At 34.9% G+C, this 23,511-nt stretch overlaps 3 protein-coding genes and 2 non-coding genes across 5 annotated transcripts; 3 read left to right on the top strand and 2 right to left on the bottom strand.

Moving 5' to 3' along the window:
- Positions 1-1,005: 1,005 nt before the first annotated feature.
- On the bottom strand, positions 1,006-6,146 carry LOC133875374 (probable folate-biopterin transporter 4). Its single transcript, XM_062313489.1, has 7 exons — positions 5,825-6,146; positions 4,838-4,965; positions 3,829-4,050; positions 2,975-3,448; positions 2,428-2,625; positions 2,187-2,324; positions 1,006-1,923 (listed from the first exon to the last, which is right to left on the bottom strand). Exons 1-7 carry the CDS (start codon positions 5,903-5,905, stop codon positions 1,662-1,664), a joined length of 1,503 nt encoding a protein of 500 aa, XP_062169473.1. The 5' UTR covers positions 5,906-6,146; the 3' UTR covers positions 1,006-1,661.
- Positions 6,147-9,158: 3,012 nt separating this feature from the next.
- On the bottom strand, positions 9,159-11,642 carry LOC133875429 (uncharacterized). Its single transcript, XM_062313566.1, has 2 exons — positions 11,411-11,642; positions 9,159-9,586 (listed from the first exon to the last, which is right to left on the bottom strand). The coding sequence occupies exons 1-2, from the start codon at positions 11,565-11,567 to the stop codon at positions 9,303-9,305; spliced, it is 441 nt and encodes a 146-aa protein (XP_062169550.1). The 5' UTR covers positions 11,568-11,642; the 3' UTR covers positions 9,159-9,302.
- Positions 11,643-14,774: 3,132 nt separating this feature from the next.
- Positions 14,775-14,853, top strand: LOC133876607 (small nucleolar RNA R21). Its single transcript, XR_009901595.1, has one exon. It is a non-coding gene; the product is annotated as a small nucleolar RNA R21 (small nucleolar RNA).
- Positions 14,854-15,044: 191 nt separating this feature from the next.
- LOC133876606 (small nucleolar RNA R21) lies at positions 15,045-15,121 on the top strand. The gene has a single exon (XR_009901594.1). It is a non-coding gene; the product is annotated as a small nucleolar RNA R21 (small nucleolar RNA).
- Positions 15,122-19,017: 3,896 nt separating this feature from the next.
- On the top strand, positions 19,018-21,252 carry LOC133876317 (uncharacterized). Its single transcript, XM_062314592.1, has one exon. The coding sequence runs from the start codon at positions 19,018-19,020 to the stop codon at positions 21,250-21,252; it is 2,235 nt and encodes a 744-aa protein (XP_062170576.1).
- The last annotated feature ends 2,259 nt before the right edge of the window (positions 21,253-23,511 follow it).

The raw sequence follows: 23,511 nt of genomic DNA, 5'->3' as shown, positions 1-23,511 counted from the left end.
AATTACAAATTGATCCCTGGAGTCAAATTCCGTTAAATTTTTTGATAAATTCTGTTAAATGCCACGTCAGCGCCACGTCAAACCAATAAGATGGCGACATGTGTCCATCTGAATAAAAAAATATAAATTTTTAAACCAATAAGATGGCCTCCTTTTTTTCTTTTTTCTTTTTTTATTTTATTTTTTAAAATAAGTTTATTTATATTTTTTTATTCAGATGGACACATGTCGACATCTTATTGATTTGACGCAGCGCTGACGTAGCATTTAACAGAATTTGTCAAAAAATTTAACGGAATTTGACTCCAGGGATCGATTTGTAATTATAGTTTATCACAGGGACCTCTCATGAACTTTTTAAACTATAGGGAGTGATTTATAATTATAGCATACCCCAAGGACCAATGATACAATTATCCATAATCATAGCGACTACAAATAGCTAAAATAAGATCCTTGGGGTCCTCTATTTGAGAAGCTATTTTTCGCTTTTCTAGGTAATTATTCATTTTTATACAACGCCACATAGGATTAACACGAAGCGGCACGATATGGTCATTCGTACGAGAAATGATATTTACACTTCTTGTGCACAACAACTACACTCACACAAGACACATTGGTAAAGAATGAAGACAATGACGTGGATGACGTGTACGACATCAATAGCTTGCGGTACAAGAATGGCAGCCTAGTCCTCGGTCGAGAGGACGAGGCCATTGCTCCGAATCACTGAGTCGATGATTGGCAGTGAGGAACACAAAAGCAATACAAAAAGGAGAGAGAGAGAGAGAGAGAGAGAAGATTAAAAAAAAAAAAAATTGGAACATTTTGCTACAGTAATTATCTACATGTTGAGAATTACTGTAACAAAAAGAAATGCCTTTAGCATGATTTGAAGATAATCTGGTGATGATGAAAAATGCCTCGTATTAGACATTTATTTAGCTAATACGAGGCTTTTAGAGAATCTATAGAAAATGCTCTGCTAACCTGAAGAACTCGTTACTAATAAGTAATAGCCTTTTATAAAATTGACGTTGCATTCAAAGTTCATACAAGCAAATTATGTCATGCTTATGATCTAGCAAAATGGGCCGCTCTCTCCAGATTTACTGAATGTATTTCTAACTTCTCTTTTTCATTTATTAGACTTTCTCTTTGATAATGGGAAAGAACCCTTGTAATTTTCTTTCTGTTCTTCTCATTTATAGGAGGAAGAAGAAGATGAAAGGAGTACACCGGCTGATTTGGCGTGTTTTAAGTAGCGTTCCCCACCCAGTCCGTCCTCTTAAGCGTCCCAAAAACAACTCCATCCTTGGCATTGTGATGTAGATTAAAGTATCTCAGGGTTGATACCATAAAAGAAGCAGCCTCCTTTTAGCTCATAAATATGTCAGGAAACTAATATTCTGTATTTTATAATCAATTACTAAACCAAAACTGCTCTACAGAGTGTTATATATCAGTATCACCAGAGGTCCAAAGGCATGCTCTGAATGGAAAACTATAATTCAGAAGAAGCCAAAACTTGAATACTTTTAGTGTGCAGTTCTGTAAATCTCCACCACTATCCAATCACTGCAGTGGAGGAAAAGAAAAGAATTCTATCAATTGTGGTTGTAGGCTATCCCCTTTTCCATTGAAGAATCAATCACTATCTACACTGATATCCCTGTAGCTTCCTTTGGTATCAAAAACAGAAAAGCAATCGGAATGAAAGTACAGAGGACTTGAATGGCAATTCCTAAACCAAGGTTGTCAAAAGAACCCGAAGAGATGTTCAAAATTGAAGCCAACCCAGCACCCATGAATGATCCCAAAGTGGATCCTAAGTTGTTTATGGACATAAAAAGGGCAAATAAAGTCCCTTCAATTCCCGGAGGGCAAAGCTGTCCTGATAAGATCAGGAATGGCATAAACCTGCAGTTTATGAACAAAAGTCAACAACAGTAAGGATGATGAAAGATTCACCAACTTCTAATTTCCTGACACCTGTGGTCAGAATTGTCAAATGCATGCAGGCAGGAATAGATGGGCAGATGAATGGATGAATTCATAAGACAGGTTTTTGTGCAAACACATTAATATGACATTCGGGGGTAAATTCTACATGTACAGATATTTACTGTCTAACAAACAAGAGATAACAGGAGAAGATTGCAATAAGTGAAAAGTGAACATACTTAAGTTGATTGACTGCATCAGGGAGAGCTGATCCAAAGACCACCATGATCTTATCTGATATTCCAAAGGCAATATTCAATCGAGACACTAACACAAAATCTAGGAGACTCAAGAAAGACAAGCCAATATGAGCCGACCTGCATAGATCATGATCAGAGCATCATTAGTCAAACTAAATTACAGAAAAAGAGAAGGAACGTATCAGCCATAGAAATACCAACTGGACTTCATAATACTTACATGAGGATTTTTCTTAACTTCATTGTCTTAAAGTACTTATTATACATGAAGGTTCCAAGCATCAGGCCTAACCATGCAACAACACGTGCCGTCCCCAAGAAAGACGCTTCCAAGTTCAAGAACTCTGCCTGGTAATAGAACATGACTGTTGACAGATTTGGAACAGTAACATGGGCAAGGAAAAACCAAGTCATTGGTCTGTCCTTCCCGAGAAGGAAGTTAGAATCAAAAGTAACCATGGTTAGAAAGAATAAAAAATACAGGGAATCAATTAGATTGACAACAAGTACCAATGGGGGACAGGCTCATTAATTGCATTTCTACCAGGTAGATTTATGGGGAAAAAAATTATCCTATAAGATGATTTAACTACCCATCCTATAGACTATCCTGGACCATGCAACATCATCTATTTGACTGATCATGATCATCTCAATGGGTTGCCTTAAAAATGGCAAAGCCCCTGGAGAGGAACTCATTAGTTTTTGACATTCACATGCAATTATATCAATCCATTTCAGTATGAATTTTCTCTTTTAATAGTTACCTCAAAATGATTGGTTGCCTAAAAGCGTGGCACAAACTGTAAGCAGCTGCTTTCAAAGAGTGGAACCACTGTATTGCCAAGAAGTTGCCTTTTTCATGAATCCGGGAATTACTAGGGATTACTGCTTCCTTTTTGTTCTTCTTTTTGTTCTTCTTTTTGTTCTTCTTTCTCCTTGAAGTGCTGATATTGGACTTCTTTGCTAAGAAATTATCTTCATCCAGAACACTACTGTTCCCATTGACCATGTGGGAGCTTCTTGAATTAGAAAATTCAGGCAACACTTCACTGCCTGCAGAATTCTCCTCTACCAAACCACACGATAGTAACTGTATAGCTGGGAGTATAGAAAAAAGCAGAAAAATTGTATCTATCTGCAAGTTGGTAAATGCAAGTCCTCCAAGCATGCTTCCACATATTCCTCCCAAAGCCATGGACAACCAAGATAATGACTGGAGGTCTCCAGCAAATGAGGCCCTGATCAAAGTGTAGTTTTGAGATCTTAGTCTTATCCTATAAGATCATCAATACTGTATACTAAATTGAATAATCAACTTGAAATACTTGCAACATAAAAGGTAGTTTGCCTGACCAAAAAGATCCACACACCAATACTAGACACAAGCACAAGATATAGCCATCAGCTTGGGTGGGTGGGTTCAGTGATATTCTGCCGTACAAAATTAAAAGAGGAGATCTCCTATTGGGCAGAAATTAAATAGTTAAGGTTGTATGCCTACTGAATCTTTTGCCATTGACAGGTAATCTAGCAGGCAAGTCATTTCATGAAATTTTCAATTTGTTCTTAAATTTCATGTACACTGGAATGGAAATGAAACTCAAATTTTGTTCCATACCGCTCAAGTCTTACTGCCTCAGCAATCATTGCATCAACTACAACATCTGCCATGGCTGAGCCCAGGTTCTGCACTGTTAAGACAATCATGAGGTGCCATCTGGAACTCCTCAGGGTTGCATTTAGGCCTAAAATAAGCCATGGCACAAGAGAGAGCACAGTAGCAATCACTAAGTACGGAATCCTTCTTCTTCCTTTAATCGGTATACAATCAGACAAAATTCTGCAATGACATAAACCACCAGATTCCATATAAATGATAATCAATAAAAAAAAATAAAAAAAAAAATAAAAAGGCAGCTTTCTAGACACAGCCCACCATGTTTCCTACCACCAATTTAGAAGTTCGTTTGAATAGACTCTCCACTCTCCGAATACATTACTACTTATCATGTGCTATACATATTTGCTTACAATTTCTACATCCTTTTTTTTTTAAATAAAAAATTGGCCAGATAGACATGGACATGCTTGATTACGATTGTGTGGAAATTTCTTAGGGCTGATTGAAAGTCCCATGAAATCTTTCTTTCTAATATATGCTTGGTATTTTGAAATGGATTGATGTTGCCTCTCATAGGCATAGAATAGATCTTATATGAACAACGGTATAGCAATTTTAAAACACAACATCACACAAATCTTATACTATCATATTGTATGATTATTCAAATTTAACTAAATTGTTCCAAGTTTAATATTTGACTTGATTACAAAGATTGCTTTATATCTTAAATTGCTCTAAAAGCCAAGGCCAACTTGTTCATGACCACTGGATTCAAGAATGCCATAAGAACTACATTATAAACATGAACCTGAATATTTCCAGTATCATACAAATACATAACTGTGTAAATAAGCAGCATATAAGCATTATCAAGATTGCTAAAGTTACTGCCTCGGAAATCCTGTTTGATTCTTCCACTGATGAATGTGTAAGTGTGTGCTTATGTGCACATGCATATACATGTGCTTCAAGCGGGTGTAGTGAGTAAAAGAAAAATACATACCCATATAATGGTTTGATGCTCCATGGAAAAAATGCTATTGAAGTCACGAACTGGGAGGCCGAGGGTGATAGCTTAAGCCTGTCTTTCAGCTGGTAGGAAACTGCTGTCCAAACAAAGGATCTGAAACCCTATATTCACATATCCATAGTAAAAATGTTCAATTGGTGAAATTTGAACATAAGGTAGAAAAGTAAAGGGAAGCATGAAGTGCCATAAACACTCTATATGAAAATTACTCCTCGGGCTCAGGCACAATCATGCTTGCCAAACTAACTACCTTAAGCTACAAAATTAACCCAAAATCTATATCTAAACATATAAGTGCAAACAAAAATATTTTGATCATTCTAAAAGTTAGTCTGTTCGTGCATCATTTGGTGAACATGTTAGAAGTACTTATTTTGGAAAAAAAAAAAAAAGTAATTTTCAATTTTAAAAGCCGGAAAGTACATCCAAAATTCTAACAAAAAACGCTTATCTCAATGAGCATAACGTAGGAATTTTCTTCTACCAAAAATCAAGGGTAATTTCGCTTTCAAAAGCACCAAGTAAAAGTACTTCCAAAAACAACGCCAAACAATCAACAAAGACACTAAATTTAGTCTGTTGAAGATTATCTTATGCTCCAAGCATCCATCTTTACAGCTTATCAAATTCTAAAGATAACAAAGTTCATATTTTTCCAACCCATATCAGCTAGAGTTCAGAACCGATCATCATATAATTTGAGAATTAAAACAAAACAAAAACCCCAAAAGATATCTTCCAAAGAATCACCCAAAACACACACACAAAAGAAGAAGAAAAATCTTCCATAGAACCACGCAATAAAAAAGATATCTTCCAAAGAACTACCCAAAAACTACCGGACCCAGAAACCCAAAATCGTGAATTCACAGATCAACGGTACCCAATAAACTCGCTGTATAAAGCAACCCTTTTAAGCTAAAAAAGAGAGACAGAGAGACAGAGATGAAGAATGTGAACCTGGGTGAAGTAAATCAAGCAAATCAGCCAAAGAAACGAAGCCCCAAACGCTGCCTTCAACCGTTTCACCCATCCTATCATTCTCAATCTGTGTGTGCGCGCGTTTGTGTTCTGTACTTTTTCTCCTTGTTCGGCTCTTTTGGGTTATTTCCTTCCCAGTTTGTTGCTCCGTTTTTGGAGGGTATTCATATATATTCCATGCTTCGTTTCATGACGCTCTCCCTCTTCAACGGCTTCTTTTTCTTTCGTTTTCGTGGTGTACATGATTGACCTTTTTGCTCCTGCTGTGTAATTCAAGTTGTAGCGGCAACGTTGCTGCCCAACGGGGCTTTTTCGTCGTTTCAGAACGCGTCACCGCACCTACCAAGTCTCGCCACATGAGCTTCCAACCCTACAAAAGGACAGCGATAGTCATGAAACAGTCACAGCCGTTGATCACGACGGTACGTTGACTTTTATACCTTGTATTTTTGTATTTTTAGAAGGATCAGATTCATTGCCCTGTTTGAAAATTCCTCAACCCACTACTCTCCCTATCTGCACACTGTACAAGTCAGAAATGTACGAAATTCTTTTATTTTTTATTTTTTCTATTTTTTATTCTTAACAAGAGGCATATTTCCTCACTTCAATGCTTTTCATTTTTTTCTTTCTAAGAGTAAAACAGAAAAGTAAAAAATCTATTATCAAAAATATGCGTGCCTCATAATGAATTCTTTTTCTTTTTCTTTTTCTTTTTCATTTTTTACCCTTGTCAACATGCGTATTTCCTTCAATGTTTTTCATTTTTTTTTTGCCATGGGTAAAATAGGAAAGTGGAAAATTTATTTTTTCTGAAAGCTGTACTAATTTTTTTTTTCCATTTTTTACCTCTGGAAAGATGCATATTTCTTCACGGCAACACTTTTTATTTTATTTTCTTGTCAGGGGTAAAACGGGAACGTAAAAAATTCATTGTCAGATATGTGCGTATACATGACGTGCTCCAGAATGAACTTTTTTTTTTTTTTTTTTTTTTTTTCATTTTTTACCCATGTCAAGATGCGTATTTCCTCACTTAATAGCTTTTCATTTTCTTCACGCTAGGGGTAAAATGGAAAAGTAAAAAATCTATTTTTTCTAAAGCTGTACTTTTCTGACCTGCGCACAGTGCACAGGGAGAAGGAGAAGTGGGTAGAGAGATTTCCAAACAGGGCCATTGTATATTCCAAAAAATATGTAAGGAAAATATTTAACACGTATGCAATATTTTTAGTTTAATAAAGAGGGTTGTACGAAATTTCTTACAAACTGCTTTGTAAAAAAATTATATCCTTAATATAATGTTTTACATAGAGTTTTCAAGTGTTTACTTACTGATTTTCTCAAAACTCATTCCTTTTTTTTCCCTTTTTTTTTTTTTTATTTATTTATTTTTTTTTATTTTTCAAATGATATGTAAAAGGCCAGAGTATTCAGTAAACAAGCTTGGTTACATTGAGGTTCAAAAATAAGTACTTGGTGGCACAAAGTATTATTAATAAAAAAAAATATATTACTCTAAATTTAACGGAGATTTAATAATACAGAATCTCCGTCTCAGTCTATTTTTGAAATTGGGGTGGTTAAACAACTTAGATTCTTTAAGATATCTGATAAATAATTTAGATTTTATTATCTTATTATTTATCACCTAAATAAATATGTTCTGCTGATCTTGGTTGGGAAACTATTAGGTTACAGAGATATTAAGGTGTTCAACTACATAGATTTTTTAAAATTTCGAGAATAAACTAGGAACAAAATCGATCCTAAAGAAATCCATGATCTAGAGTAACCGTGTTCACCACTCAAAGGCAAAACTACAATATACAAAATTCCAAAGCAAAAAACATGCCCCCTACTCAATAAAAAGAGAGTAAATTCTACGCTCTCGTTTTATTGAATTGACGTGATAATGTCATTAGTTCTTAAATTTATTTTTTATTTTTTTAATAAGGACTGATCCCAATAACTGATGGGCACTGTCACATTAACCTAATGAATATGTGGCATTACTCTTCACATCTATTTATCACATTTATTTTGTACCGGCTAATGTTAGGTGTTATACGTAATTTCTAATGTCAATTTATAAAAACACGACACGTCAACCAGTATAAAATAAGTAAGAAAAGTAAAATTATTCAATATAAAATAAAATAAAATAAAATAAACATTAAGATTAAACCTTTATTTTTAAAAGGGTCATAAGACTCAAAAACATCTTTTCGAATAGTTTACATGACGAAATAATCTTTTCAAATTAAATGATAGAGAATTTATCATATCAGCATTTATTAATTCATTAGAGATTTTGAATCAATCTACTCACATAAATATCCTAAGAATTCTAAAAGATCTCGATCCAATTGCAAGCAAGTTGATTTTGGGTTTAAGAGCCATCTCCTTAATTGATGATCCACTAGGCAAAACTGCCCCGACAAGGTCATGGGAGGCATTTTAAACCAAGATACAGATCTTCAACAATTTTGTTGTTCGAATTGTTGAGAGAGATTTTTTAAGACCCACCTATCCAAGCATATCTATCGGGCAGCCCACCCTCTTGTTCGGACAAGAAGGCTTCACAAGAGCTCTCTCATATTTGCTACTCAAATTGCTTCAGATCTGTCAAACCAAGCTCCACGAGGTCTAATTCCAACATATAGTGATACCCTTTTGAAATTTGTAATGACACTACAAGCCAAGCCTGACATTTTTAGGCTAGTTCAAGTATTACACTTTGAGCAAAAGATAGGGTTTTTATATAGGGGTAGGCAAATTATCCGCCTAACCGTCTATCGACTGCTTATCGAACCGAACCGAACCGAACCGTCATCGACCGCCTACCGACTTTACCGACTAATTTCGGTTCGGTAGTCGGTATAAAATTTTATTCTGAAAGCCGGATCGGCAACCGAACCGAACCTTTTAAGCAACAATCGAATCGAACCGAACCGAACCGAACCGCATTTAAGCGATAACCAAACCGACTTCTATTCCGACCTATTAACGGAACCGACATAAAACAAAACGACATCGTTTTAGTAAGAACGAAACGTTTGATCCTTTTTTTTTTCTTTTTCTTTTTTCCTTTAAAAAAATCAAAACGACGTCGTTTCATTATCCATTTTAACCGATTTAACCGACTTAACCGACCGCCTATTAACCGCTTTACCGACTTAACAGAAATAAATTCACCGACTGCATTCCGACAAAAGTTGGTTAACCAACCGAATTAACCGATTTAACCGCCTACCGAACCGACGCCCACCCCTATTTTTATGACAATAAGCACAAATACAATCACATGATCTGCGACAAGGTGCAAGCAAGTATATTAGATGTCCATTACATAAGCACATATTCATGATCAATATGCACCATTTGTTGCTTACTTTTCTTCTCGCTTCAAGTAAGTACCAACTTCAACTAAAAATATACACCAGGCCTAGATATTTTAAATACAGTAGGTTGGCATACTGGCAGGTCTGTAGATGAAGGTTTTGACAGTGTGAGAATAACCTGATGGATTATTATAATTGAACTTGATTCCTGAGCTGCCATCGCCAAGATGGGTACAGTGTTCATGGAAACTGCTGATAGGCCGTGCGAGGCAAGCATCCCAGCGGTCACTCTCCGGCATTGTCTCCGCCACTGTATATACCCCCTTGGCATTGGTGAATGCCTGATAATTTAAGACTTCCCCTGATTTTGTAATGCAAAGAACAGCTACCTCAGCACCTGCATCATGATAATAACCACCCTTTTTAACAATCCACTGATTCTAAACGCAAGCTACAAGGTTAAGTTTCGATCTGTGTAAATTCTGGAATTGAATCTTAAATAACTGTTTAAGGTATTAAAAGTTCAAAGTGGCTTCCTTCTCAGCTTGATAAGATTAATATCCTCAGGAAATATATGGATATCTTCCATTTTGTTTTCTCAGCGTTTAAACCAACCAAAATGATTGAATCATATTGTGAAACAAAACTGAGTATATCTCGAAAAGAGATGACAAAAGTTGATAATAATGTTCCCCAAAATTCTAGATGCTGCTAAAATGGTACGGAACGACAAAATGTGTGTTTCAAAGCTGTGTAAAATAATTGGAATGATCTAATTTGTGAAGATTCATAAGTACATATTAAGAAATTTAGCAGCTACCAATATGGCAAAAAAGCATAAGGAAGAGAGAGGGTGAAGCATCTCAGTACTTCTACCAAGTCATGGAAGCAAGTCCTTTATTTCCATTATTTTGTAAAATCATTGTTGACGAAAGTTTCTAAAAATCCTAGTAGGGTATTGGAAAGCTGTTATATCAATCACTAAAACCTTCTTTTCGTATTAAATTGACCAGCCTTCCCAGGCTCATAAGAAGGACTAAATTTCAACCAAGATTGAGAATCTTGACATACTATTTTGTTAAAATTTACCATATTTCTTACTCGTTCCATTTCAGATTTTCAAAACATTCTATCCTTCCATAAAAATCTCAACTGTTCCAATTAAATTTCAAAAGTTGGTGACTACTTAATTTACAAAATAAAAATGCTAAAATTTTGATGGCCACAACAAGAAAAGTTATTAAAATGTTCAAACTTTAAACTTTAAATTATGAATGATGTGGGTAGTCCCTCTGCACCTTGAAATAGTCAATTCGGCATAAAAAGAACCAAGAACATCTATAGCTTGCATGATCACTATTACACACATTGAAACTCATAACCCGAGATCAACAATTACATAAAGAAACCTTGAAGCTTTTTACTGCCGTCTTTCAAATTCATCTAAAGTAGGTAAGAATACCCAGTTATGACTCATAAAACTAATAAACCTTCATATAGATGTAATCACTCAGATGGAAGAAACTGCATCAGAACATATTGTAGCAGCAGTAGAACATATAGCGTGATCTGACATTCTATTAGATACTAGATAACACAAAATGATACATGCCTCCCATTCACCAAGAGGATTATGCATTCTTTTCCACACTAAATAATCCCAGTAGCGTGATTTTGACATGAGAAGCAAACAAGATTTCAGCAGGCAAGCAACATTAAATTGGCCAACAAGTGCCCAATTCTATAGTTTACGAATAAAAGTTATGGTAGAGGAATCAGTAAAACAACATGAATAAATGATTTATATTTACCAATTGAGGGGACGTCTTGAATTTACATGTTGATCAGAAAGAAAAAAAAAATGTTATTAATGACAACAAACACTAAATCTGTACCTCTATGGATGAAAGGGAAAGAACTATCACTCAAATGATCATACCAGTCAAAGCACAACCATTACAAATAAGCATTAAAATAATAAACCAGAACATAGCAAAAAAACAAAACCATAACCTTCAAAATCAGTGCAACTCTTTTAAATTTCACACACAATCTAGAGCAATTTAACATCAGCAAACACCAATTTCCCAAAAGGATCAACTTTTATCATAACCCACATCATAATCACCAACCCATGAACAATCACGACCCAAAAAAAAAACCCAGCACAAAAATCAGACCAAGGAATATAAGATCATAGTTAACAGAGAGAGAGGGTGACCTTCAAGAACATGGTCCTCAGGTCCAATGGAAGAATCACCACAGACATCACAGACAACTCTTCCATGGATTTCACCAGTCCAAGCTCTTACACCAGACTCAGATACGAACACTACGAACAGAAAGAGACCCATCACCAGCTTCTTCTGAGCTTCCATGGTTTTCTCTTGGGCTTCCAAGACGTTCAAGGGCTTCAGAAACACACCCTTCCTTCGACGAATGTATATGCAGGCCCTGCCGTTCGGTCTGTTTACTGGGTCCGGGTCCTCTACAGTTACTGTACGGTCCAGTTCTACTAGGCTTGTTTGGCTGGTTTGCGTTGGACCTGTCGGTAGTGTGAAAAAAGATACTTGAAGTGTCAGCTTAAGAATTCCCCATCCAAACAAGTCCTTTGTATTTTTGCTTTATTATTATTTTTTTGGCTTGGTAAGTAAAAGAGTTCTATGACACATTTAGTGCAATAATTCTTTAGACATTATCTTATAAATTGTATATGAGAATATTGCTTTATTATATTAATTTATCTTAAATAATAAATATGAAATTATATAATGGATAAAATAAAAGTTGGATCTTGGAAGTTATATAAATAAATAAAAAAAGTTGACTCAAATAAACTATTATAAGTTTTGTCCTGACACACTATAATAAGTGAAGTTCTCCGAGTCTCTTGTGTCTTTTTTTGTGTTACGAAAAGATTTCTTATTTTTCTTTTTTTAAAGAAAAAAATAATTGAACTTTTAAAATTACTATTTAATTTATAATAAATCACTATTTGAATAACCCTTCCACGTTTTTCCATTGATTTTTATTTAAAGTTCCAATAACAAGGACAATTTTTTTTTTTTCAAAATTGGGTTGGAATTTTTTTAAAAATTCAATTTATTAAATTAGCATTTGTCTTTAGAGCACGTGATTCTCAAATACATATGAGAACTCGTGTAATTTGCTAATTTTATTAAAAATGCATATAAAAATTACATACTCTAACAACCTATATGAGTTTAATAAGATAGATTGAAAAAAATTAGTCCAATCTAATATGGTGGGAAACTTCGTCATACTATAATCCCTCAAAATTGTGTGATGTACTCTAAAAAAAATTAAAAAAAAAAAAAAAAAAAAAAAAAAAAAAAAAAAAAATTGATGGACTTACAAAAAAAAGTTTTTATTTTTTTTTAAGGCTTCTTAAAGGGATGGCAACCACTTTTAGCCCTCAAACTTTGACCCAAGAAACTCCTACGGTTAATGTCAACAAAAATAAATAAAAATAAAAAATAAAAAAACACTCCTACGGTTATAAAATTACAAAGACATCATGGTAACTAAATTAGTTTTTATTTGTGGCTAACTTGTGCTCTGCCTTGTTTCCATATTTTTTTGGTGTTCGGTACAATAAAAAATTGTGGTTAAACCGAAAACATTTTCAATTAACTACTATCATCTTTAATTTAAGTAAAATGATTTTTTTTCTTTTTAAAAACCGTCAATTATTTTTCAAGTTTGAGCTCCTCCTTCTCAAATCACCATAGTTTGCCGGACCATCCGTCGAACCACTACCGAAGGTTACCGGAAGTTGCCGACCTTTTTTCGCCGTAGTTTATTTTTCATACAAGCCAAACGTCAAAAATTATTTTCAAATAAATCAATTTTTTAAAAAAAAAAAAAAAATTGAAAATATTTTTCAACAAAAAATATTTTACGTCGAAATAAACGAGCCTTAATAAATTATCTTTATGCAATTCACCGGAGGCATTAGTAAAAGGTTTTGTTAAGGAATAAAGAGTGCAATTTATTTTTTTTTGGCAAACTTGCATTTTATTGTTAGCACTTTGCAAAGCACTAGTAAATTTGATGATCATGACTATAATTTTGGTTCTAAATATAACATTTATCTAAAAGAAACAACAACTATATTATATTTTTATTTTTATTTTTTTAAGAAAAATTACAATTTAGCCTTCCAAACTATCAGCGGTTTTAGAAGTAATCTCCTAAATTATCAACTTTTAAATTCTGATCCCCCAAATTACCTATCCTTAGTACATTTTTTAAAAGCTTAATGTGAAGGCACTAACTTAGATAAAAGTTGTTCAATGACACCAAAAATATGAATGTAAATCTCATGTAAAAATTTGAAAATAGTAGAGGAAAACTCCTGTAATTAATCCATCATTTATCCATAAACAAAGTAACTTTCTCATTACTTATCTTTTTAACTAGAGGATTTTACTAAAAACATTAAATTTCTAAGAATTATAATATAGGTATAATTCAGTGTAAAAATCCTTTGATAAAAAATATATGTATAAAAAAAAAAAAAAAAATGCATCACAAACTTCATAATTTTAAATAATCCTTACCTGTTCGCACATTTTATGATTAAACATGTGAATCTTTTTATTAGAGGTCTAATTAGAAAATTAGAAAACTGAGTATTGATAAACATTTTGCAGACTTCGAAATCTCACTTGTGGTCATTAAAAAAAAAAACAATAATAGCACACCGAGGGTTTGGGTTTGCAATTTCAAAAAGTGTTATTTAAAATCACGATTTTAAAATGTGCGATTTGAAAAAAAAGTGATTTTTAAAAACGCAATTAAGTGTTTGGCAAAATCACAGTTTAACATTTAAAATCGCAAATTAGTCTTTAAAATTCTGCATTTTTAAAAAAACATCATATTACCTGCGATTTGAAAAAGCAGATGTTCTGCGTTTTCAAATCGTAATTTTTAAAAATGCAGTTCTCAAACGATTTATGTCTACAATTTGATTTTAAATCGCACTTATTATCTACGAAATCGCAATCTCAAACGCACCCTGACACAAGAGCTAGACCGGCAACGTTTTGGGAATTCACTTCAATTGAGGGGTTTATATCTAATTAAATCAAATCTTAAGGACTCAAAATGAAATTCTCCCTCCTCGTCCCTCCTATATATCACAAGCAAACCCTAATCGAACTCAGAGAGAACCAGCTCATCATCACTCAGACGATTGAAGGCTAAATATATCTTTTTTTTTCTTCACTCATTTCAATTGTTTTGAGTTTCTCAGTTATGAGATTAACTCGTCAACCTTCGGAATCCTATTGATTTTCTTTGCATTTCTTTTCTTCTCTCAGTAGCCAAACACAATGTTTGATATGGTTCTGTATTTGCCTAAGCGTCTAGCATTTCATTGTTTAGGGTTTGTGGTTTTGGTATTTTTGTGGCTGGTTTGAATAAGCATATGCCTTCTAAGGTGTTTCATGCGCTCTGATTGTTGATTTTCTGAATGCAAATTGCAATGAATGTGTTGTGTGTCTGTGTGTGTGTGCACCTTTGATTTCTATATTTGAGCTCTGCTCAAGAATTTTGCTCTGAATCCCTGTGAAGAATTATGTGAAAATCAAAAGTAGTGGACTGAATTTCTATTTGATGAGCAATTTATTCTGAGGGATGTCTTTTGGCATTATAGAGTTGCAAATCTAGACTTTTTAAATGCTTTGTTAGTTCTCTCTCAGTGGTTTCAAGTCATTTCACCAGGATACCACATTCTTTATTTCATCTGGAAGTTGATTACTTGTTTGCTAGCCTTTTGCATGCACATCTTCCTGGTTTATGTTTGGACTCTTATTAAAAAAAATCTTGTGCATCCCAATGAAGATTGATATAGAAATTAAAAGTAGTGGACAGAATTCTATTGATGAGTAATAGATTCTGAGGGATGTGCTTGGTTTTGGGTTTGTATCACTTTATTTTTACATGCTTTATAAGAAAGGAGTAAACCTGCTTGCGAACTCATTTTATCAATGATTTGTGAAATTCATTTGGTTGTTTGTTTATTTTATATATATGGATATCTCTAAAAGTGACTTAGCATCCCAATGAAAAACAATCCAATTCATTTTGAGTGGTAAGTTGCGCAGGCACATACTGGTTCTTGAACCTATAGCCTCACCCCCCATCCCCTTCTTATAAGGGGAGGAGGTTCTATCTGATGGATGTGTTTTGTAATTTTTTTTATTTTTTTTATTTTTTGTCTTTGCATATTATTGTGTTGCATGAATTGTTTACACATGCTGTTAAAATTTGAGTTTGACTGTAAAAAATGTGAAATTTATTTGCTTTTCAAGAGGAGGATTGTGGAGTAGTGAGCCATTGGATGGTCTTTGCTTGAAGAACTAGCTAAATTTATAGATTGCTTATTTAGTGTTTTAGTGGTTCAAGTAACTTTTACCTGGATGATAAGACAGTTTTGTTTTTTAAGATGTTGTTTATGCCATGCCAATTCCTTTGGAACTTAATGCCATTACTTGCAATATTAGCTATTTTCCCCTTCCCCTGCCCCAAGTCTTCTATTAAATGCTATATGTGGAGCTTATGAACACCAGACTAAGTGCCCTGGCCAAGTGAGGGAGAAAAAAGAAGAAGACGCATGTTACATTAGGTTAATCATTGGAGGTGGGCGTCTCATTTTAGGCTGCTAGCAAATTATGGTGGTAGTCACAGCAGGCCTGATCAGACCCAATGGCAGAGGGTCTTCCTTGCATGCTGAAGAACAACTTCTTTTGTAAAAGGGATAGTCGATTGGGCTAATTGCATCTGAAATACTTGCTCTTAGATAGATTTTGTGTTTGGTAGATTGATCAAAAGCCAGTCAGCCATTGTAATTTGTTTGGAGACTGCAGTGATGTAAATTGGTTTTTATAAGTTTTTGATCAACAGCCATTCCAAAAATCTTCTCGGTTTTGATTAGTTTCTAAATATCTAGCGAATGTTCAGTTGGTTTAAAATTGAAATTTGTGAGTTTTTGAAGGAAGATCTATCTTTAGGCATGCATTATTCTGGACAAAAATTTCGCAAATTTCCTACCAACCAACTTCTAATAGTGGTACGTGTTTTCTGTGCATGAGAAACACATGTTTTTTTAATTACATGTGAGAATAGTTTGAAAGACATTTGGATGCTCTCTAGTTCAAATTTGACCCGAAGAGGAGCCGGTTAGTTTAAGTGGAAAAGCAAGATTGTTTAAAAAAATATGAAATAACAATTTTATCTTTATTTTTATACTAACCGACTCATTTCCAGTTTAAATAAACTGAAAATGATCCTTATATGCTTAAAGTTTATTTGAATTTTTCACAAACCAATTGATATAAAGTTTGTGTAACAGTATTATTTAGACGTTCTATGCATACAATGTGTAGTTGGTCAGCAAATATTTGTAAGGCGTGCTGCGAAGTACTTTGCCAACAGGTTTCTTACCAATTCAATTGGTAATTTTCAAAATGAGAAAATAAAAAATAAAAAATTCAAATATCCTAAAAAGCATGTCCTATTACAGTATATTGGTGGTGTACAGCTAGTTGGTCAGATGCAGGAAATATTTGTAAGGTGCAAAAATGACTAAATAAAGCAAATACAGTGGTTCCACACTTCCTCTCTTACGTAGGGTGGAACTCATCACATATGGGTCTCCCCCATGTGAGAGAGAGAATGTATAACAAATGTGTAATAAGCTAGCAGAAAGGTTCAGCAAAAATCCCTGCCATTTCCATCAAAGCTAGCAGTAAGCTGTCCTCTATTTGCCTTTTCACTGTCTCATGAGATAATGAATGTAAAGCTCCTTTTCCTGCCATAGCAGCAGCATCGTCATTAATTCCCATGTCATTTTCAGATTTCTCACAAAGACTTATTAAAGTATAAATTTTATTATTATTATTATTATTATTATTTTTTTTTTTTTTTTTTTTTGGCCCTAGTCTTTGATTACGGTCTTAATCTTAAAAAGATTTTAGTCCTTAAGTTTTCTTGCAATTTAAATTTAATTTTTAGGCTTTTAATTTTGACAGTTAAGTCTTTAAATTTTTCTCTGATTTTAAATAGGTACATATGTTAACCGACCTTCTAATTAATTAATAATATGTTATTACAGACTAATCATGTGACTCTCATTTGACATGTTATATGTCAATTATACGTGTCACGTGGCACAGTTATTTAATATTACAAATGTAATGTAAATAAATAAATTGTTTTTAACTATTTTTTTAAAAACTAATTTAAAGTGTATTTATAATTTAAAGTAATTGTGTTACATGGCGCGTTCAGTTAACATGTCAAACAAGAGCTATGTTGCATTAGTTTAGTGATTTGACGTAGCATATTGTTTATTAAACGGACAATAAACTGACGAAAGGACCTAATTGAAATCAAAGGAAAACCTAAGAATCTAATTGTTGAAATTAAAAACCTAAAAATTAAATTGAAACATCTAGCATTTCTCATATAAATCTATGATAAATTTTTCTTTCAAATTGAGTTAAACAAAATTTTTATAAAAATCACGTATTTAAAAATAAATGCCAATTTAATAAACTAAAGTGAAAAAAAATTCCTAGCACCCTTTGTCCATCAATGCATAAACATGCTCTTCTTATAATTTTTCTTTCTATCTTTCTTTGAAGTTATGATACAGTGTCATTAAAGACAAAATACATTTACAACTTCTATATAATTTTAACAATTTTTTTTAAAAAAAAAAATTAACCATTAAATATATAAGACGTATATGTAAAAAAAACGAGGATTAGGCTTAGGTGCTATAAAAAAAATTAAAGCATAGGTGCCATAGTTTTTTTAATGATCAAGATCTAGTTTTAAGTGTTTTATAAAAAAGAGAAAAAAAAAAAAAAAAAAAAAAGAAAAGAAAAAAAGAAGGCACCTATGCAGCGGGCGGCTATGCTGTAGTGTTTTTTTACAACATATAAGCCAAATTTAGAACACAAATTCAATAATTAATTTGAAAAGAAATTATTGAAGTTGTTCAAAAATTGTAAATGTATCACATTTGGTGTCGTTAGCCAGTGTTGAGGGCACATTTGTCCATTTACTTTAAGCACCTGCAGATTTGCCTACAGGCTACAGCACTCACTGAGTGACATGTCGTACATACATACCGCGTGAAGATGTTCTGCCATGCATGGCCAAATATAGACACCGGAAAAAGAAGGAAAATGCTTATTGTACAACAACCGTGCACAACCCATTCACATGATCACACCTCGTATGAGTAGAGTTGTGTAATTGTTGTGCAAGAATCATGTCTCGAAAAAGAAACCTTTTTTGTTTTCACTTTTCATTCAAAACTCCATTTTCTTGACATTTTCCTTGTGTTTTCCATCATTTTCCTGAGAACCAAACAGATGATAGACTTTGAAAGGATAAATAATGCATTTATGAGGTCTTCCATATAAGAGAGGGTTCCTTTTCATAGCCTATGGCAGTCTTATAACAATGCCACAATCCTTTTACCCCTTCATATTCCTGGTAACCAAACAGAGGAGAGGAGGAAGCTTTGACTGGAGAAAAGTCTGATACAAACACGGAAACACCCATACCCATCAACCATTTTCTTCCTTGGATCCCTTCTATGAGGTCAAGGAAGATGATCCTAAGGTCATATACAAAGCAGCAGAGCGAGATGATCTTAGCGGCCTTTGCGTCCCATCAGTAGCAGAACCCTCTTCTTTCCCTCATTTTCATGAGAAAAAGAGAACCAAGCAAGAAAAAAAAAACATTTCTTTTTGTTATCGTCCGTAGTGACCCTTTTCAAGCTGTACAATGGCCGGACTATCAGACACCATCATCGAGGAAAGACAGGAGCTGATGATTTCACCCACAGGTGATAGTATCCCAACTAAAAGAAAAGCACACTTTCTTAAACCCTCTGTAAACTCTGCTCCAGGACCAGATTTTGAACTTCCTTTTCTTCCTATTCCACCCAAACCCACCATTCCTGAGGTCGAGAAATTGCCTTTGATAGTAAAGTACAAAGGTCGGCGACACCCGCAGAACAACTGGAAAGAATGGGTGGATAGCTTGCATTCCAAGCATCAATCCACATGGAAGAAAGCTGGTATATATGAGGCAATATTGAGCTCCAAATACCAAATCCTAAGGCACAATAATCTGATTGTTAATGTTGCTGAGAGGTGGTGTTCTAAGACCAATACCTTTCTCTTTCCTTGGGCTGAAGCAACAATCACACTGGAGGATATGATGGTTTTGGGGGGTTACTCTGTTTTAGGCGACTCTATTTCAAAGCCCCTTGAAACCAATGATTTGTGGGAAATGAGAGATAGCTTGACTGAAGCTCATAAACAACTTACAGTGGCAAGCCATGGTGCATGGATGCACTATTTCATGGGGAATGGCCACAAGCTCGAGCATGTAGCGTTTCTGGCGCTGTGGCTATCAAGGTATGTCTTTCCTGCATCTTTGTATTCTAACATTGGAAGAAATCTTTTTCCGATTGCAATTCATTTAGCGAGGGGAACTAGAATTGCGCTAGCGCCGGCAGTCCTCGCTAGCATATACTGGGATTTGAGCTTATTGAAAGAAAATATTGATTTGGCCAGATGTATGAAAAATGAGGATAAAGGTGACAGGTTGGTGCTTGACCTTTGGGCGCCATTTCAGCTAGTGCAGGTTTGGATTTGGGAGAGATTCCCAACATTGCGGCAAACACCAAATTTGATTAAAGATGGTGAGCCAAGAGCTGCTCGGTGGCATAAAGTGAAGAAGTTGAATATTGAGAAGTTGGGATTGGTCATAGACTCTGAAGGAGATGGTTTTCAGTGGCGGCCTTATGCTGCAGGCTTGGAGAACTGGTTGTCTCCAAAGCTCTATAGAAATGAAGAAAGGTGGGTGCCGATTGGTCCTGATTTGGATGAAGAAGTAGCTTCATTTGCACGATGCTTAAGGGCAAGCGAGCTGGTTGGACAAACGTGTATAGAGCAATACCTTCCACACAGAGTGGCTATGCAATTTGGTATGGATCAAGATATTCCGGGCTGTGTTCCTCGATTCAATATGAATAGAGAAACTGCTTGGAGCAACTACTGTAGGCCAATTGAAGATAAACATTTGTACGTTCCAGCCAGACTCTTTGAGTCAGATGTTACCGAACTATACTTGAAGTGGTGGAAGCAATCAATGTTTGCTCAGGAAGACGCAATCAAGCACTTTGTTAGGCGGCCTAGAAATAGAAGAAGATTTGCCAGAATACCTGCTCGAAAGGTGGAAGATTCCCACGTCTCTGTTCCTCCTGGTTTTCCTCCGAAATGTCGTAAAGTCGACGAAAAGAAAACCATCAAGGAAGAAGTTGAGTATGAACCCTTTGGAGGTTTTAGTGCACCCAACAATCTTGAGAACAAACTGGCTAGTGACGTTAAACCTTTCTCAGGCTATAATTCAGAAATTATATCACATTCAATGGCAGGTGATGGAGCTGCTAAAAAAGACTTGCTGATGAGCCCAATGCAAAAAAAATTGGAGAGTCGAGGTTCAATGCTTGAACCCAAAAGAATTCTGGCAGATTACCATGTCTCTGTTCCTCCTGGTTTTCCTCCAAAATGTCATAAAGTAGACGAAAAGAAAACCATCAAGGAAGCTGAACATACACTCTATGGAGCTTTGAGTGCACCTAAAAATCTTGAGAACAAACTGGCTACTGATGTTAAGCCTTTCTCAGGCTCTAGTTCAAAATTTATATCACATTCAATGGCAGATGATGGAGCTGATGAGACAATGCCAAAGATTTTGCACAGTGGAGGTTCAATGCGTGAACCCAAAAGAAATCTGGCAGATGCAACTGTGATTGAAATGGGACGCCCATCCAAGGCTGAGGTGCATGTCAAAGACAATGATGGAGAAAGCGGCAGCTATTGCAAAAAGGACATGCCAGGATTGGAGCTTGAGGTTCGGGTAAATAGGCTTGAGAGACTATATGCAGAGCTAAAAGCGGCAAGATCTGATCGCAAGTTTGTGAACGAGCCCGCCAAGAAGTATCCATAGCTGCACTAATAAGTTGCTAATGCTTCTAAGTAAAACTATTTTGTTAGGTGCCTAACAATTTTCTTTCCTATGGAACTGATCAGGCAGTGTAACAATTGTAATCCTTCTCTGACAATTACTTCTAGAACAACTCATGTCTGAATGCTTTTGTTTCACAGAATTTATTTACGGTTTAGAGAGTGCTGATTAGAGCTGAAAGTTGTTGCTTGTGAAGTAACTTGTGACTCAGTCTTGCCTGATATCAATGAGTATTGTTACAAGCTATGGAAAATCTAAATATTTGTGTTAGTAGCGTCAATTCTCCTTCTTAATGATTGCAAAAGTGGGAGAACTTTTGGTAGGACAGTATGCAGGTTTAGAGCTCCTAAGCTCTGTCATCTCATTGAGGTTCAATGGAGCACTTCAACTTTTATGTGCAAGTGTTGACATGTTCCACATGCTGCTGGTGAATGTGCAATGTCTTTCTAGTTACATGGTTCAACGCATAGGGTGGAGTCAAAGCACTAAGTATTTTGGTGCTTATACTTCTAGCTCAACCTGTTACATTAAGTTGTAGCCTCTGTTGATGTTTTAGATGATGCATATTTTGTGCAGGTTGTTGCATAATTAGTGGTGTCCATATAGTTTACTTGATGTAGTGCTGAAATCTGTTCAGCAGAAGACGCAGTGAACAGATTTCAGCAGTAACTATCACAAACATAGTTATTGTGTTTTTCAAAAAACTTATAGTTCCCATGTTAAGAATTACAAAGCATTACAGTTTTCATTCACTTTTACTCTGATTTCTTCCTTGCAACTGTAGGTTTCTTTTAAGAGAAAGGTCATATAAGCTTGACACCATGGCCATTTGATGACAATCAGTCCACATACATGATGTTTTTCATTCAATGTTGTTCCCAAAGCAGCAGCCGATGCAGATAGAAGGCTTGCTGTTGTGTACCTACTGTGTATGGTGAATGACAAAATTGGTATGCATCACATTTTCACCTTGAAGCCGCATTTAGACTATCATAAGGCCTACTGTACCTGAAACATTTTTCTACGTTTCTTTTTTTAAATCTTCTTGTGCTCATAATGTGAAATTTGCCTGTGGCTTTTCATGTATTCTTATCAACTGATTGCAATTGAGCATTCGTTCTCCATATTATTCTGAAGCCAGCACATTGCAGGGAGTGATGGCCTTACTCAATGGCTTGAGGAACGTACCTACATACCCTAATACCACATTATCGTGGAACCTCATTCATGGTGAGATGGAAGTTGGACAGTATGTATATATATTCTGTTTATTTTAATCCTATTCTGATGTTGGCAACTTCTAATTCACCAGGAAGTGGTATATATGATTACACAGGACATGATATCAAGGTCTTCTACTTACTATGTAGCAGTGGGAAACTTAAGCACAGAGGAAGTGGAGGTAATTTTACAAAAAATTGAACTCTTCTACTATAATTTACTAGTTTGATAAGATTATGGCCTCCAAATCCATTTATGATTTGATGAGAAGTCCACAAATCTATTACTTACCCTATTACTAACCTTTGAAGAGATTATTTTATGCTGCTTGTCTTTCTTGTTCTGTCAGAAGTGATATTGTGGTATAAATGAAAAATAAAATCAACTGGCTAGTGCTTAATTCTGTTCTGGAACCCCTTTGGACTCCATCTCCCATTCTATGGCATGTTAGAATTGCTTTGTGTTTGAATTTATTGAAGTAAGACAAGCTGGTTGGTTTGGTCATTGTGCTCTGTTCTGCTCAATTGAGTGAGCTTGAATGGTAGAAACCTATAAACCGTAATATGCATGGAATTATTTATTTTGTGCAACATCTAAGGAATATGATAGTGTAAATCGCTTTTGCAATGATGGTGAATGCAATACAATTGGAGCGAGATTGCTACTACCCTTCTAGTCTTGCTCTACATGAGTGTGCTGATTCCTTAGACTCAAATTGATTACTGTATGAAGAATTTGAACAAGGAGTTTATTCCTTTCCAATGTAAGTGTTTCTTTTTTTTTTTTCTTTTTTTTTAAAAAAAAAAGAAGAAAAAAAAAAGAGGCAACCCCTTGCTTGTCACTGTCATTCAAACTCATTGACTATTTGTTCAATTCAACTTGTTCAACGTTTTCGCTATGGAAAGTTTGAATAACCTTGGTATTTTTAGCCACTAAATAGGAACTATAATTTGTCAAGATTAGGGTAAATTGTCTTTGTTTCAGGGAGCTGGTTATGGTGATGGCTTATGCCTTATGGAG

The sequence above is a fragment of the Alnus glutinosa genome, chromosome 8, assembly GCF_958979055.1.
Source record: "Alnus glutinosa chromosome 8, dhAlnGlut1.1, whole genome shotgun sequence".
Classification (NCBI taxonomy): Eukaryota; Viridiplantae; Streptophyta; class Magnoliopsida; order Fagales; family Betulaceae; genus Alnus; species Alnus glutinosa.
The sequence above is the reverse complement of the archived record's forward strand: the minus strand, read 5'-3'. Positions and strand labels throughout refer to the sequence as shown.

Coding starts and splice junctions, on each gene's coding strand:
- LOC133875374 (XM_062313489.1), bottom strand. CDS start 5,905: ATGATAGGATGGGTGAAACGGTTGAAGGCAGCGTTTGGGGCTTCGTTT. Junction 3,449..3,828: donor GAGGCAGTAAGACTTGAGCG/GTATGGAACAAA, acceptor CACTTTGATCAG/GGCCTCATTTGCTGGAGACC. Junction 2,325..2,427: donor AAGTTAAGAAAAATCCTCAT/GTAAGTATTATG, acceptor TGATCTATGCAG/GTCGGCTCATATTGGCTTGT.
- LOC133875429 (XM_062313566.1), bottom strand. CDS start 11,567: ATGGAAGCTCAGAAGAAGCTGGTGATGGGTCTCTTTCTGTTCGTAGTG. Junction 9,587..11,410: donor TGAGGACCATGTTCTTGAAG/GTCACCCTCTCT, acceptor ATCATGATGCAG/GTGCTGAGGTAGCTGTTCTT.
- LOC133876317 (XM_062314592.1), top strand. CDS start 19,018: ATGGCCGGACTATCAGACACCATCATCGAGGAAAGACAGGAGCTGATG.